General features: G+C 30.4%; 1 protein-coding gene across 4 annotated transcripts in view; it reads right to left on the bottom strand.

The window, feature by feature from the left end:
- LOC106458845 overlaps nucleotides 1-17,336 on the bottom strand; it is a 129,401-nt gene that overhangs the window by 32,935 nt on the left and 79,130 nt on the right. For all 4 annotated transcript variants that reach the window (XM_013918399.2, XM_022385195.1, XM_022385194.1 and 1 more), the window contains 3 exons: nucleotides 11,104-11,241; nucleotides 1,811-1,941; nucleotides 600-730 (listed from right to left, as the gene is read on the bottom strand). In XM_013918399.2, the coding sequence (XP_013773853.1) occupies nucleotides 600-730; nucleotides 1,811-1,941; nucleotides 11,104-11,241 (400 nt within the window). The remainder of the gene's footprint in view (nucleotides 1-599; nucleotides 731-1,810; nucleotides 1,942-11,103; nucleotides 11,242-17,336) is intronic.

The following is a 17,336-nucleotide window of genomic DNA, read 5'->3' as shown; positions in this document are numbered from 1 at the left end:
AAGTCTTTAATAATACTAATACTTACTTGAAAAATCTGAGTTTTTGTGTACAAAAGGCATGTAATGTTTACTAAACGTTTGCCAAATTTTGTGAAGATACATTAAGTACTTTCAGAGTTATAGTATGTATATCTTAATGGTTTTGTAGTGTCTACAATGTCTTGTAAAATACACGAGCCCATGTTCATACAATTAAGAAAACAAAACCTTCATATTTTTCATCAGATACTAATGATTTATAAAAAAGTTTTTTCAGTTATTTTCTGAGAAAGTTTTAAAAACCATTATCCTTTGCATAAAGTTTTTTCATGCTATCTTTTATCAGAGTAAATATTTGTCACTAATGGACAACAGTAAATTTAAGTATGTTATGTAACTGTTATACATTCTTATTTAAACTTGTATTATTCTGAAGGCCAGACTGTTATCTGAGAAAAGCAATGCCACTCAGCAATAAAATTATTCTAAAACATGGTATAGTTTTTATCTATTTTGATTTAAAATAAAATCTTCTTAGCTTGCTGGCTATGATCATAATACAATCTGAATTCTGAGGAAACAGAAGTATACTTCAGGAGAATTCTATATGAAAAACTTACCATTTTCTGTAGTGATCTCATTCATGAAGTTAGAATCAAGTACTTGACTGAGAAGGGCCTGCAGAACAATTTCAAAACTTTCCCGTTCTGATTCTGTTTCTTTCTTTACTGCAGAATCAGATTCCCCATTCCTAGACATATTTCAAAATAAACATTTATACAAATGAAATACACAGATCACGTACATGCCTAAAAAGTTACAATATACAAAACTATTAGAATGTAAAATAAGGAAAATGTGAATTTTTATGAAATTATTATAAAGCAAATGTACTAAAAAACTGAAAGGTGTATGCTTTCATTTTTAATTGGCTAAATAGCATTACAATAATTATACATATGCAAAAGCTGAGTATGATATATTAAAACTATTTTTAAGCCTTGTTACATTTTTATGGCCAATATCAACACATCCAGTCATGCTCTATCTGATGACTGTGCATCTTTATAATAACTCCGCAATGAGTTTCCCTTGCAAAAGGTTCTATGATAAAACTGCCATGTTCAAAGCATACTCCTCCTGCCTAATGCTTTCTATAATCCACCTAGCATATATTTCAAGAGTCTGATTTGAAAGAAATCCATAGGCTTGCATCAGCAACTTGACTAGCATGTATTCATATGGAGTAGCATGAATACCTATTTAATTTTTCTGCTGCTTGAAGTAGGCAAAACAGAACTGATATTTTGTAAAAGCAACATGTGTACACACAACTTCTGTCAACTTGGCAAATTGTAATTCTTCTTGTATGTGTTACATACTAATACTGGGACATGTGGAGGGTTTTTGCCACTGAACTTGTTGTTTGTGGATTCTCATCTGTTACAAAACACTTTGCTTACCACAGCTAGAGTATGAGTTCTTACAGGTCTCTTTCTGGAGAGTACTGAGGCTAAAAATTAATCCATGTTCCTCTGTTTACCAATGACATTAAGTTTAAAGAATATCTCTGTCTTGGAAATTTGAAATCCCTAATCTTAACATGCCTTTATGATCCGAGCATATGAATATTTAGCATTGGAAATTGCTATAACATACCCTTCCAGATGGAACCTAAAAAATGGCCATGTCAAAATATAGAAGCATTCTATTCCACCATAACATTAAATTGGCCGTGTTATCAAATGCTTCCTTACTTGAATATTCCAGATCGTTTAATATAATGTACTCGACCTTTTATTACACTGTACAGATATTAAAGTTCACTCACGATGTATTATCTTTTCTCTCTTCTTCTTGAATTTCTAGAAGCTCAACAACAGCACTGTCACGAGTGCTTGAAACCAGACGAACTGTTGCTCCAATATACTGACTCGGATCAATTAAGTTCCATGAAGTGTACTAAAAGTAAAAGAACCTTCTTAACAAACAGAAGATACATGATTATATTCATAAAACAAATTGTGAATTTATGCTAGTATAATATCAGTGTAAGAATGTGTCTTCAATAGGCTTAAAGCCTAGACTTTAAAGGAATAACATTTAAAATATATGTACCACCGACATACCCAGTTGAAAATGTAATAACTTCAAGTATCATATTCAGGTTGAAAAAAAATGTATTGATGTTAAGTTAGGTCAAAGAAAATACTACTTGTGTTTCTAATTACAATGAATATAAATTTGGGATGGTTAGGTAGATTCTGATTCTTTTCTGTTATTTCGTGCAAAGTATTTCCATGCATCTTTATATACCTTAACCTCTGGATGTTTCTTTTAATATTTTATGTAATATAATTAAGTAACTTGAAAAAGAAATAGGTTTAGCAATACAGTTATCACATTTGGAGTATTAACAATATATATATACAGGCCTATTACATTGTACTTATGAATTAAATGTTGTCTAGCTGGTGACTCAATGAAAACTGCTTTTGACAAAACAAACTCCATAAGACATACTAGTAACAAATAATACCATTAATATTGTCAGCATAGTAGCAATATGAAAAAAGGTTGTTCGACTCTATAGGAAAGCAGCCTGAAAGTTCTTAAGCTAGTTTATTCTTATCTTGGACCTTTTTAACCAGTTTATAATCTTGATTTTGTACAAAATATTCATTTTTTAAATAAATCAATATTTTTTTCAAATACACAGCACATGATGATCAATAAAATATCTAGAAAAATGAAGAGAAAATGGAGAAGCAAGTCAGTTTCCTGAGTGGGCTCAAGCACCAGCCTCTCTTCTTATGCCACAAAAGTGTCCTTTTTTTTTTTTATCAGTTATAAAAAAATTTCTACAACTACTAAAAGACATGCCTGATTCCAAAACTTGTTTGCTGTGAATTTTGAAAAACATTTTCAGTTTTAAAATGAATGGCAAACAGGTACTTGTAGGTCTTTACATCAAAAAATAACTGTGATATGCTATGAGGTGTTAATACGTAAGAATTTCCCATTTAGTTTTTGTTTTTAAAAGTGTTTATAAAACCAACTAAATAGGAATAAAAAAGGATCTGTTTGTTTCTCATGGTTTTCTACCCTATGTGTACTAGAAGCAATCCCCAGTTCCCATAGTTTCTCCTAAAAACTCCCTCCAAAAGAAAACTTTTTTCAATTTATGTGTTGCTTTTGCAGCTTCTTCAGAGCTAGTACATAAAACTGCTCATTACCAAACTATATTTCAACAGAACACTGGTTTGTCTTCTTCAGGTGTGTGTGTGTGCATGTATGCATATGTTAATATATATATAATGTTTGATTAATAGTTTCAGTATACAGCTGGTGTGAGTGTGCACTTTGCAGCTGAAGGCAACTTTTGTTGGTTTTGATCACATTGAAATACAACAGTTATTTAACTACAGTGTTGCAAGTAATTTATTCACTGTATTAAAAGACTGAGAATTTACAGCAGTGAATGAAAACTAACAGTTTAACTTTGGTTTTATAGCTCAGATATTTTGTTGTACTGCACGGCATCCATTTTCTATTCTAGTTTGCATATGGAAGCACATGTAAACAAGATAGTCGTACATCATACTGAACCACCAAAGAAAAGGAAAAATGTAAGACGTATTGATGCTACTGTTGAGTACATATTAGATTACTTCGATCTAACTATAACTACGGGTCTTAATTAATCTCAGTCAGAAGATGAAATACTATGGTCAAAAAAGAAAACACTAAAAGCACCTGGGCCAGAAACACCCAGACAAAGAACAGCAAGAGACATGGCACACAGAAGGTGAAGAAGCACAAGAGTTACTTTAAAATTTTAATTAAACAACTTTATTATCAAAGTGTGGACAAAATGAACATTAGAATGTATGTTATAATTCAAAGTTTTATGTTGTCTACGCTTTAATTCCTTTATTTCAAAAGAAACCTTCAAAAAATACTTAAACTTCAGTTTTGTTCTCACATGATGCATGAGTGTTCATAAATCTGAAATTTTACGATCTCTAACTTGAAACAAAGAACTATAGTGTATCTAGATGTAGGTATAGACAAAAACTACATTTACTGCAGTATTTACATGTATGTTCCAAAGTTCTTTGGCTGAGTTCAGTTGAAACAAGAGATAAATTTTACCAACTCCTGACAGGTGCCAAGCCCACCTTCTACATTTAGCCTTGAGATTTACAACCCACATGTAGTTATTTGACACGTTTATAACCATTAGAAAAAGTTCATTTTACACTATAATCCAAAAATAGTTATTTTGAAATTTGCACTCAGTTGTCGTCATCTGATAAATGTAACTGTCAGTAGTATTGTTGGCTGCTTTGTCCATGATAGCACTTACAGTTGTTTTTTACCTAAGTATGTTGTATTTAGAGAGACAGTTAAATTATATTTAGGTCTTACTATTATATTTTAGTTAATTATGTATTATTTATGTTTTGAAATGCATAACTGAAAGGTTTAAACATTTTATAAATCTATCTCAAACTTTGCCTTGGTTCTCAAGGTTTGCAATATTACACAAATGCATGAAAATTTTGCTGTTGGATTGCGTATTTCTGCCAGACACTGTAATATTCCACAAGGGCACTGTTGACTTGTTTTGAGAAAAACAATAAATATGAGAAAAATAAAATTAAAAATTAGCTTTATGTGAAAAGTAAAAGAGGTGAAATTACAAATATAACTAAAAGAAGATCTTTAAAGATATTCTATGAAAAATTAAAAGGTATGTAGATTTTTCTACTTCTTAATTTGAAACATTTCATTGCACTGTATGTTGATAATAATAAATCTGTAGTCACTGATATGGTAGAGAAATTGAAAACTAAAATAAAAACAACTACCTTAAAAAGCTTTTGATATTCATTTAGGAGATTCTAGGGGTTACGCAAATAAAACTCAAAAACTTTAAGATGAAGAAAAGTATTTCTATCCTTAAAATGAAAATCACCACACCAATAACTACAATACATTCTTTGTGTACAAGATACTTGTAACCTTTAAAATTTTTTTACCAGTTTTTAGTGAAGATACATTTAGAGAGCTCAGAGTTACCATATGTATTGTTACTCATGTATCCTTTCCCAGACAGGTTAGTGTATTTTACACGATCCCACTGCAAAAGGGTTAATAAACAGTTGGTGATCTTAATCCAGCAGAGTTCTTTCTGAATTTTTGCAGTCTATTAAAACATGTACTGTTTCTGAAACCTGTGATACACAATGGAGAATATATGTAGTAAATCTCTTATGTTTTTTGTTCTCAATATAAAAGTGGAAACGCAATTTTTTAAATGTGGATCTATGGCAGCTGTAAAGTGGACTGACAAACGAGACAGTTCAGCTTTTTTACTATACATTCTTGGATTATGGCTACTTTAACAAGAAAAGAGAAGTATGCTACGGTCAGAAAACCTCAGTTAACCCTATCAATATGGGTAGCTAGGGGTCAGAGGGCATGCCATCACTTTTGTAGACTTACACTCAAAATTTTATTGAAATACTATTTTATGAATTTATGTCAATAAACTTGTTATCAAATTGTAGACTTTAATTCAAATTCTAGTACTATACATTAGTTAATTTTGTAATTGAAAGTAAAAATGAAAAAAATAGCTTAATATCAATTTTGGTGTCATTTTCAGGGTTTGGTCAGATTACATTTTATGATGCCACCCACAACACAATATCTATAGTTTCATATGAATTATAACTCAAATTTCCAATATTGGCAAGCTAGAATGTAAAATAAGAACCTCATACCTTTTCTATTTGCTGGGTTATCACAATATTTATGGAATCCATCATATTGGCTCTGCCCAAAACTTTACTATTTGAGAAGATTTGTTCATCCATGACTGCTTTTTTATATACCTTTATGTTTATAACCAATCGAAAGCTCTACATTTCCTCAACATAATTCTGTTAATCTTTCAAAGTTATTTATGAGAGAAAAGCTCTTATAATGTTAGAAAGTTTGTATTATGATCAATGCTATTTTCCAAACAGAAATTAGATTTTTTTTAGACCAAAATACAGCATAGTTAGGAAGCCTGGTAAAATAAAATAGATTTTTGTGGTATCAGTATAATCATTTATAATTTTTTAGTATTCCAAAATGCATATATAAAGTCTACAAAAAATGCTTAAGATAAGGGTTAGCAAGTATGACTCACAAGTGCAAAAAATAACTTCAAAACATTGTAAGTAGTGGAGAACATTGTTTTTCCAAATGCTTTTTATTTACTGTTCTATGTTTTAAGAAAAATAACTGAAATTTAAATATTTATTTGTAAATAGTAATAATATACATATGTAATGTATGGTAACCTACTCATTGTACCTTCCAAAATATTGGAAACTCTGCATTTACTGGAAACAGGGTGTTCATAAGCACTTTCACACCTACCTAAGTTTATTGGACTTGATACAACTTTGTACAGGATCATATCATAAATGTTTTCTCTCATTTTAATATAGTACTTTTAGAAAATTCTTGTTGCAACTACTGCATTATGTAAACAAGCCAATAAATCTTACCCCACTGTGTTTCCAAAGCCAGAATTTGAATAAACTCTGTAGGAAACAACTGCTTATCAACCAACATTCAAATACCTACCAAGTTTATTGGAATGGCCAAAACTTTCAACAAAACCATAGCATAAGCATTTTATAATGCACTTTAGACAATTCTTGTTGCAACCATTATACTGTCAACAAGTTGATAAATTCTACCCCACTGTGTTTTCAAAGCAAGGAAAGTTCTAGGAATTGTGTCATAAAATTGTATTTGATATTGACAGTGTCAAAGTATGGTAACACCTAAACAGGAATGGTGATTCATTGCTTTATATCTGACAGGTTTATACTCCAGCTGCTAACAGTAGAATAACCAGAGGAAATATGTGTAAAAAGATAAGAAGAAACTCTTAGGACATTTACTTTGGAACTGAAAAGGACAGACAACTATTCATTTTGTTTTTTCTAGTTGCTAAGATATCTGTTGGCAAATAAAATAACCGTAGAAAATAATAAAAGTTTTGAGATGGCTTGATTGGGTAGTGAAAATATTTTATTATAACTGTAAGACGTTTCGACAGGATTTTTCATCTTTTTAATAAAGTTTTTTTCATTACCAAGTCAAGCCGTCTCAAAACATTTTTAATTTTCTTAAAAGTGGGTTCCTTGTTATCAAGTTTTACAAAAAATGTGTGAAAAGGTGAGAAGTGTAAACTCTGATCATAAGTACTTTCAAATTTTGTGATCACTACTAACAATACTATACATTTTATTTTGCATTTGCAGCATTTATTTTTGTTATACTTTGATTGTTTACCTACAACCTGGAGAATCAAGTATAATGTTACAGTAAAGAAAATAACAGATAAAATATAAAGCAAAAATAAAAATGTTTGATATTTAATTATGAGGTTTTTTATTTTTCATTTGTTTTCACTATTTATTATTATAATAGTAACTAAAATGTAAAAAATAGAAACTTATTAGGTAAGATAATGAAAGAAAGATAATAAAAAATTCATGAGGTATACATGTGAGCAGCTTGTGTGTTACGCTATTTGATATGGTAACATGAACTGCACAGGCAATGTATAATTTTAAACCTTTGTTGGGGTATTCTTAGTCAGTTCAAAGGTCAATAAAACAAAAATTAATAAATATAAATAGATGTATACTGCTACAAGATTTAAGCTATTTAGAATAAACATTTGTGGTTTCCTGTTACAATATGCAGTTATTCTAAACAAAAAAAAGTAATATTGATCTTTTTCCTAATTTTTATGATGGTTATGAGGTCAGTCAAATCGATCAACATCATACAGAGCTAGCACTGATAAAATAACAGATTAAATATAAAGTTTTATTCAAAAAACGTCTGATGTATACCTAGAAGGATAGAGAGATTATGCAAATGAAACAGGACAAGTTTCAGATAAAGAAAAGTATTTTTAATCTTAAAATCAAAGTTACTTTGCACCTTGGATAGTAAACATTCTGAAAGAAAAAATTCCTGAGCAAATCTTTAATAAAAAAAATCTTAATACTTAATTTAAACATCTGATACTTTGTGTATGAAAGCCTTGTAATGTTTAGTAATAATCTGCAAAATTTTGTAAAGATATGCATACATTATCAAAAATTATGGTATAATTACTCTCATGGATGCTTTTGTGGTTACAGAAAATAATTCAAATTTTTATGACATAAGGGCTGAAGATTGCTACTGCCAACATATAAAAAGTATTTTTCTTGCCATTCATAATGAAAGATCATGTAAGCATTGTAATATTTGTGAGTGTGCTGCCAAGAGAAAATGCCAGCCATACCAGGAAAATCTCTTTTCATAGAATTACAACTGCAGAGTACAGTCCTGGTTATAGATGTCTATCTCTCAGAGACAGATAATTGTATCTGATACATTTTGGTCATTACAAACTACTTTACCAAACAGGCAAAACTTATCGATTACTTAACACTTCAGTGCAGGCTGGCACTTTTAAGTAGCAGAGCAGTGGAGAGCATGATTCAGAACATCTACAAAAATTCCCAATGATGAAGAAGCCAACTTAAACAATTAGATGTTACCAGAGTTGTGCTGGGTAGTATGCTTTTTGAAGATACATACTTCATCATATGAATTCAATCTAACGGTATTATTGAATCAATTCTGCAGACTGTCAAATGTACTGTAGATGATAGAACTAATGTTACAAAGGAGTAAACATGGTTCAGCATACTAAAACATTAAATGGTACATTTTGATGCTTTCTTATTCCATTTTGAATGAGAAACTCAAAGTAAAAAGTGGGTTTTTGCATGATGACAATGATTAATGTTGTGTTTTCTGCATCAGTTAACATTTGTTTGGACTAACTCATAAATCAGTCTTACTCAGTTTTCATAAAAGATCTAGTATTTCACATGAATAACATCTGCAAAATAATTTAAGAAATAATTACATAATTCTTTCAGAGTGGAGCAGTCAGATTCACTGACTCCAAACTCAAAAAGGTTTGAAAGATATGATAAAACACAGTAACTTTTGGCTTCATTCACTAAACAGTACACTGAATTGTTGAAAATCTTACACCATGTTAGTTTTTTCTTAAAGTTACCCAACAAGCTTGACTGCTCTGTGTCTCCAGTGAGGATTTTATTCTGTATTCTACAATATAAGCTCCTTTCATCCCTTTATTACTCCTGCTTCCATAAAATTGGTATAAACTTAAAGATACAGAAATAAATATAAAATTCAGTAAATACATATTTGAATTACATGAAATTATTTTTTTATTAGTACCTGTTTTATGGGGAACAGTTGTACCTCAATAAAAAAAAACCTTTATACTGAAATGTGCACTGAAATATCTACTCTAGCCCATACTGAGAGAGGTAATTCATGGGTTTTCCCATTTTACTCATGGTAGCTAGGCCTTCTGTATTTCCTGTACTCGATTGGTCATGCCAATCTAATGTTAGCCTTAGGCCTATAGGTGCATAATCAAAAGTGGGGTTAGTGTTTCAACTATGACAATTAATGATAAAATTCTGAGTTTGATTTTCTAAATTTGATCATTTTAGTCCTATCAATTGTTCATTGGTAAGAAGTTGAGACAGCCATGTTAGTTTTTTTGATGTAAGCATCTATACTAGAAATTAATCTACCTAAATATTCGTGTTAACAGCATTTGTTTTCCTTGCAAATTCCTTCCCACCCTTATATATACATACAAACATTGTGCAATACAATGTGTGGTAATGTAACTGACCTGTATACACTGTCCTGTATTACCACACACATAACTATTCATGCTCTGTTGAACTCCGTACAAAATTTATGTGCATAAAGCAGCACAGAGGTGCAGCTTGTCCATAATAGACAGTTTAGTGACTAAAACAGCATTATTAGCCAATCCCAAAAGCAAACTTTTCCTGTTTTCAGCCCCTTTTGATGGATGGTACCAACATTTCTCTGTACAAAGTACAATCTTTTTGAAACAAACAAATGGACTAGAAGATATTGTTTTGGGGTTCAAATTTTCAAAGTCATAGTTAGGGAATTTACCAATAATTTTGATAAAGAATCAGAGCCAACATTACGTGTGGGCATGGATAAGTGTATAGTAGACTGCGATGCTGTTTTGAGTAAGAGTCTGTTCGGGGGTGCTAGTCATCTGTCAGAGAAAACGGGGTTTAAGTTGGTCATTCGAGGAAGTTTTTAGTTGTAATTCTTGTAATTGTTCTTTGGACAATCTGAAAGTTTCCTTAAAATCAAGCCCTGACTTTACATAACAACTATGGCAACCTACTCAAGTCATTTCAAGCTGTACAAGCAACTTAGTACTGTCAGTTCTCTAATTCTTTTGTTTATATATTTCTGAAGAGTAGAATTTTTCTTACATTAGAATGATAACCAAGTCTTTAATCTTCAAGTTTTGCGTTGATAATAAATTAAATCTAGTTCTTTATAAATGCTTTACATTTCTAATAGATACCATCCCATAACACCTTCTCAAGCCAGTTAAAAGCATAGTACATATTTCTGAGCATAATAAAAAATAACTAAAGGTAACCTAAGTACAGAAATATCTATTTGATTAAATAATGTACCAAATAAAATGATACAAAATCCAAATATATAACAGAAATTAATTTGTGCTCTTTAGAAAGATGCATTTACTTTTTTACTTAGGTTATTTTTTTAACTTAAACAGTAATTAAAACTGAAGTGTGAAAAAATCAATGTCGTACTGCTTCGTGTTTGTTTATTGTTAAGCACTAAACTACACAATGAACCATCTCTACTCTCCCCACATTGGGTATCAAAATCCATTTTTTAAAGTTAGAAGCCCTCAAACTTACCATTGAACCACCAGAGGGCCTGCTTAGTGTTAATATTAAAATTATAAGAATATTGCATGAACACATCACAGTTAACCAACACCTTAATATGTACTTTTTTAATCCCTAGAACACCATACAAGTGATACCTTAAAATTACACTAACCACGCTGGCATTCTCATAAGAAATTAATAAAAAGTATTCATTTGGAAAATAGATAATAATAATACGTACAGAGCTTGAGTTTTTATATAACACCTTGCCATCACTGTTGTAGGGTTCAAACCTCTGCAGCAAAGTTTTTCCTTCTATTCTCCAGATTGGAGGATGTTTAGCAAGTTTATCATCAACATGCAGGGTGAAGTCACCTGGCTAAGAAACAAAAACAAATGTTTACATACATATTAACTTTGAATGTTTATGTGCTTATCATGCTGGATGGTATAGAATGCAGTAAAATAAGATAAAAAATAGGCTTGTATGTCAAGATACATTATACTTTAAAACAGGTTAACTCTGCTGAAATAATATGGAATCATCACATTATAGAATATGTGTGTGCTTTAAAATCAACCTAACAGTTATAAAAAATAATGTGAAAACTTAATGTTAAAAAAAGAAACATTAATCTGGATTAATATATTGTTAAGAAACATTTGTTCCTTATGTTCATATAAATTACAGCAATACTTAACCATACAATTCACTAAACTTACCATAGACAATTAGGATTTCAGCATGGTTTACACAAACAATTAAACGAACAAAAACACCAAAACAAAACATATAAAATTATAATAAGTTACATCTTTCTTATGCATTTGAACAACTCTAATTAGGTATTTTTTTTTACTTAAATAATAATTCAAATTGAAATGTGGAAAAATCAATGTGGTGCTGCTTTGTGTTCGTTTATTATTTAAGCACTAAACTACACAATGAGCTTAACTACTTAATCAAACATAATGGAAAAAAAAATAAGCACATGAAATTAAACTAATCTTATTTTTTAATGCAATCAAATAAACTTTGATCAAAGCAAATCAGTTTAAATTCAATGAAAAACTGCAATTACAGTTATTCACCAAGAATGGTAGCTGGAACCATAAGTAAATTAGGAAAACCCATGGATACAAGCTTTCCATCATAATGTGAATAATAATAATAAGTAAAACAAAGTATAATAAAAAAAGAAGAAGAGATTAAACAGGGAAATTTGTAATTATTACCCCAGCTTGTCAGTACTCACTTAATGAGTATAATTTTAAGCTCAATTATTATTACCCAAAACTGGTATACTTTTATCATTAACTATTACTGAATGAACAAGTTACTAGATTCAAAGTTTTTTATTTTCATTCCAGGCTGTTTATAAAGCCTAGAATTTGAAAATTTGGTCTGTTCTTGTGGTACTGTTATTCATTTAACACAATCTGCCTGGGCATCATTTACTGAGCATGCCACAAGCTTTTAGTGGCTTACATTCGACAGTTTATTAAACTAGTTTTTGTTTATGTTATACCAATTAGTATAGCATAAAAATGTGCTAATAATCCATATTTTAAAAAATCCTGAATTATCCCTAGTGAGAGAAATGACTTTCTTCTCTATATTATTCACCATCCCTTCAATACGTACGAAATTCAACATAAATTAGTCACTACAAAACTGTCATTGCTCAGACAAACCATAAGTTTTGTAGCACTCAATTTTGTTTCATTACAGAGCCATCAAATAGAAAATCAGACCCCCTATTGCCACACCCACCCATTACATCCTCTCTTTCAGGATTTGTTAACAGTTCTCTCTTATGTTTAATTCCATATTATATATATAACTAATCAAAAACCAAGGTTTTCATCTATCAAATGACGTATTATATTACATTGTGTTCTGAACAGAGAATTGTCAATTTCTCTTTTAGTATAAGTTTCGCTCCTACTGGAAAGATAGCGACTAGCTTAGATGAATTTGTAACAGCTCTTGTCGCATAGTTAGAAAGCAAGAAAAATTGTGATAAATTGTCTGCTTTTTGCATGTTATTATTCTGTTCTTTTGTTGCATTATATAAGTAAATAAAAATTACTTTGTGCATTATTACTATTAGTATAAAAAAGTTGTGTTATCAACAGTCAACGGCAAAAAAAGAAGACACAGATAAGTACTTTATTTCTTGTTTTTCATATTTATTCTTTATTTATTTTTATAAAAGTACCTAAAATGTAAAAATAGGAATCTTTAAGTTAGTTACAGTTAGATTAGGTAAAATAAATAATAATCATAATATAATGAAAATATTTCACGAGGCATGCACACGAGCAGCTCAGAGTAGCTCGTGTGTAATGTAATTCAATAGTGTAATGTGAGCTGCATATTTCCCAAATGACTTACAACTGATAATGGTGCAAACAGTAGTTAGGCACAGTTCAAAGGGCAATCAGTAAGGCAATAAAACAATAAAATTTTATTGTAAATAGATGTATATTGTTACGAGTTTAACACTACTTAAGATAAACAAATGTAGTTTCATGTTACAATTTGAAGTCATTCTAGAAAGAAAAAGAGGGTAATTTAGATTTATTTCAATATTTTTTTTGGTGGTTACAAGGGTCAAGTTGACCAACCTTGTATAGAGAAAATAACAGATAAAATATAAAGTTTTACAGAAAACAAACAATTGAAATATATTTAGGAAGTTTTAAATTACACAAATGAAATTTGAGATTTTTGAGATGAAGAAAAGTATTTTTAATCTTAACATTTTATATCACTTTGCATATGGACTATTCAAAACAAATACTTGATATATTCACAGACAAATCTTTTTTTAATTTATTTGAAATAATTGACAAAAAAATTATTTTTTATGTGAAAGACTTGTAATACTTACTGAATGATTGCCAAATTTCATGAAGATATATACACAGTATTAAAAGTTATTAGTATCAAATCTATAAAGACTTTGAACGAGTACAAAAGAGGTCACGTGGTCAATCAAATTGATCGAGACCATATTGGGAGTTAACTGAAATATGGAAATTTACTTCATGCCTTCATGTGATTCTACTTAATATTGATGAAATGTATAAATTATACACTAGTATTTCATAATAAATTGTCATATTATTTTGCATCATTATGCTCGCATATTTTTCTTGACTTTGTTCCTCTTATTTCAACCCTTCTTCAACTTGTATTGGTTGATATTTTGATATCACATGAACCACCTTATGAAGATGTACTTCTGCTAAATAATGGCCCAAACACTCAAAACTATGGATATGAAATTATAGTAAATGATAAGAAAATTCTGTCTTTTTTTTTCTATTTTAGTACTAGATTACACCATTTTTTTAAATAGTACAAAAAGACCAAATATTCAAACTGAATCATAATCTACACCAGTGTTTGTCAACAAGTGTGAGAAATGAAGTTTTGAAAATAATTATTAAGAATTGCTAAAAAACGACATTACCTTGCTGTGTCTTTTGTGGCTATTAAATATTTTTAAGCTACCAAAAATTAGGTATACATTATATTTAAAATTAAGATATTAATTGTTTATACACATACATATATGCTACTCAGTTGCCAGTAGGGGAGATTGGAGATGTTTCAGACAACTGCATTCCTGAGAAAGGCAGGTGGCCTACGGGTTCAAGGTTCTGCAAGAAAAGGTGTGATGTTTTGATGATGTCATAGCCACCATTAGCACAGAGCTGCCACACATCATAGCTTCTCCAAGTAAGATTTTATATTTTTTTTGTTTTTCCTATGTAATTCTTAGGTTGCCTCTCACAAGGCCTAGCTTTGTGAATATGGCAGATATTGTTCACATATCAATTACAGTGAAACTTTAATGTACTAAGCTTCTCCCCTACACATACCAATTTGATCGTGCCTTTTTCAGTCCATCCTGTGGCCTTCATCAGCTGTAAAAATGGAACTAAATATTTTCCTTTGTTTTAAGTATGTATTTTTAAAGATTTTATTTTATTTTCTTCGTCTTCAGTTATACCTATCTGTTTCTATATGTACATATTTTGTTTGTTTTTTGTTCTGTGCAATGTCATATTTTTTTCTACTTTAGTAATAGATTACACCATTTTTTTAAATTGTACAAAAAGACCAAATATTCAAACTGTTTTGTAAAATATGCAGTGCAGAGTTTCCATTTTCTAAGAAATTTCCTCATTTTAAAGAAACTTGATATTTTAAAGGTGGTATCTAAGGAAATGAAAAATCAAAGAAAATTCTAAAGAAATCAGCCTTTACTATAAAAAATTCAAACATTTTAAGAAAAAAAATATATAAAAGATGTTTGAACTAATGATACTTTAAATTCTATGATTCACGTGCACAAAACTGGAAAACATCACGCTGTCCACTCTATCAGTCAGTTGTGGACATTACCAGAAAACTTGATGATAATAACCAATCAGGTGGCATGTATCAGCTTTATAAGCTTATGATCAAAATTCGTTTCAAGTTAACACATCAGTTGCATTATAACTTCATTTACAATTTGTGAGTTGACTCCTCTTATTAAAATTGCAGTGCAAGTTAATTTTTTACTCAGATTATACTTTCCAATTATTTAGCCAAGAGGGGTTAAAATGCACCAGTTGATGTTCAAGTGCTAGCTTCATTTCTATTTTCATAATGTTTATCATTGGGTTTATTTTAAATACTTTTTAAGTTCTCACTATCTATGAGAGCCACAGTTGTTGTTCAAACTTTTGTTTTGTTTTATTTTTATATCAAATTATAAATACAACTATTCCTATATTTTTTAATTGAGGGTTCTTCTCTATATTTACCTATCTTTGTTTGCAAATGATTTGATAATAACTGATCTGTACAATTATTTTTGGACAGGTGTGATATACTAATATTGTGAAATTATTAGTTTGCCTTATTTCGGGGTTATAACCCTAAGAATAAAAATGAGCAAGCAAGGACTCGAAAGATTTGGTTTCACCTCTTCAGAAACACTGAAAAAATTTGAAAAAGGTATTCTGTCCAAAAAGTAACAAAAGAACACTGTTAACAGGAAGTATGATAACAGCTACATTCAGTATAGTCTCAAAGAGTGGAAATGATAATGCACCTATTCCATTATGTGATGTATGTGGAGAATTCTGGTATGAAACCTTACAAAGCAAAGAAATGCTTACCTCAAGGATAAACCTAGTGTGTATTTCCAATGTTTGAAGTCAGAAATGAAAACTCAATATATGTTTACTTTGACATATATTGGCACCATCACACTTTGGGCATATTTTATAGTCTCTTTGTGGATTGCTAAATGTAAAAAGCCATACACAATAGGAGACAATGGTAAAGTCAGCAATGTTAGATGTCTGCAGATAGGTTCTTGGTGATGGAAAAGCAAATAAAATTGCTACTATCCCACTTTCAAATGATATGATTATGTGTTGCATTGAAAGCTTGTTGTGTGATATCAAAACTCAAGTCATTGTTCGATTGATAAAATTAAAGTTGTTTGCACTTCAAAGAGATGAATCAACAGATCTCAAACAGTGCAATATTGGTAAGATTTGTTTGATATATCAATGAAGAGAAAGTGCTTGAGGATGTTTTTATAGTTCGGAATATGCCCATTCAAAAAGAAAGTTCAGATATATTCCGTGTTATTGATGATTATTTTTCAAAGAACAGCCTGGATTAAAAATGCATTGTTGGTCTTTGTAAATTGCAGCAGTGCCATGACAGGCATGCACCCGGGGGTTGCTGCAAGAATTTGTAAAGTTCCAGATGCTGATTTGCAAGTTATACACTGTATGATCTGTTGCAAAATGCTTGCAAACAAATGCATAGTTCCTGAACTGTCTGATGTGTTATCTAACTGCATAAATGTAGTAAATCTTATTAAAGCCAATGCACTGAATATTTGAAACTTCAAAGTACTTTACGCAGAGAGGGGTGCTGAACACGTAAACCTTTTGCTTCATACTAAAGTGAAATGGTTGTCATGAGACAAGGTGTTGATCTGAGTCTTCAAACTTAAAGAAAAAATTAAGTGTTTCTTGGTTCAAAATAAATCTAAGCTAGCAGAGTTGTTCAACAATACTGATTGGATTTCAAAATTGGCATACATGGCAGACATATTTGGGCTCCGAAACAAACTAAATTTGCAGATGCAAAGTCCAATGGCTTCATCCTTCTGGCCTACAACCAAGATAAAAGCTTTCAAAAATAAACTGGATGTTTGGGGAAATAAAAGGTTGATGGTGGAATATATGATATATACACCTGGAAAAAAGTTAAGCACCCCCAAATATTTTTCAGGATTGCTTATTGAAAATAAGGTTTAATTTTCATGATGTTGAGCAATGTTCATAATTTCAAACATAATTAAAAGGATGTGAGCGTTCGGGTGTGACATTTAAATCAGGTGCATTTTTTTCCCCACGTGCAACTTGCTCCCTTCTTCACGTCCAATA

The sequence above is a fragment of the Limulus polyphemus genome, unplaced genomic scaffold (genome assembly GCF_000517525.1).
Source record: "Limulus polyphemus unplaced genomic scaffold, Limulus_polyphemus-2.1.2 Scaffold522, whole genome shotgun sequence".
NCBI lineage: Eukaryota > Metazoa > Arthropoda > Merostomata > Xiphosura > Limulidae > Limulus > Limulus polyphemus.
Note: the sequence above shows the minus strand (reverse complement) of the source record. Positions and strands in the feature narration are given on the sequence as shown.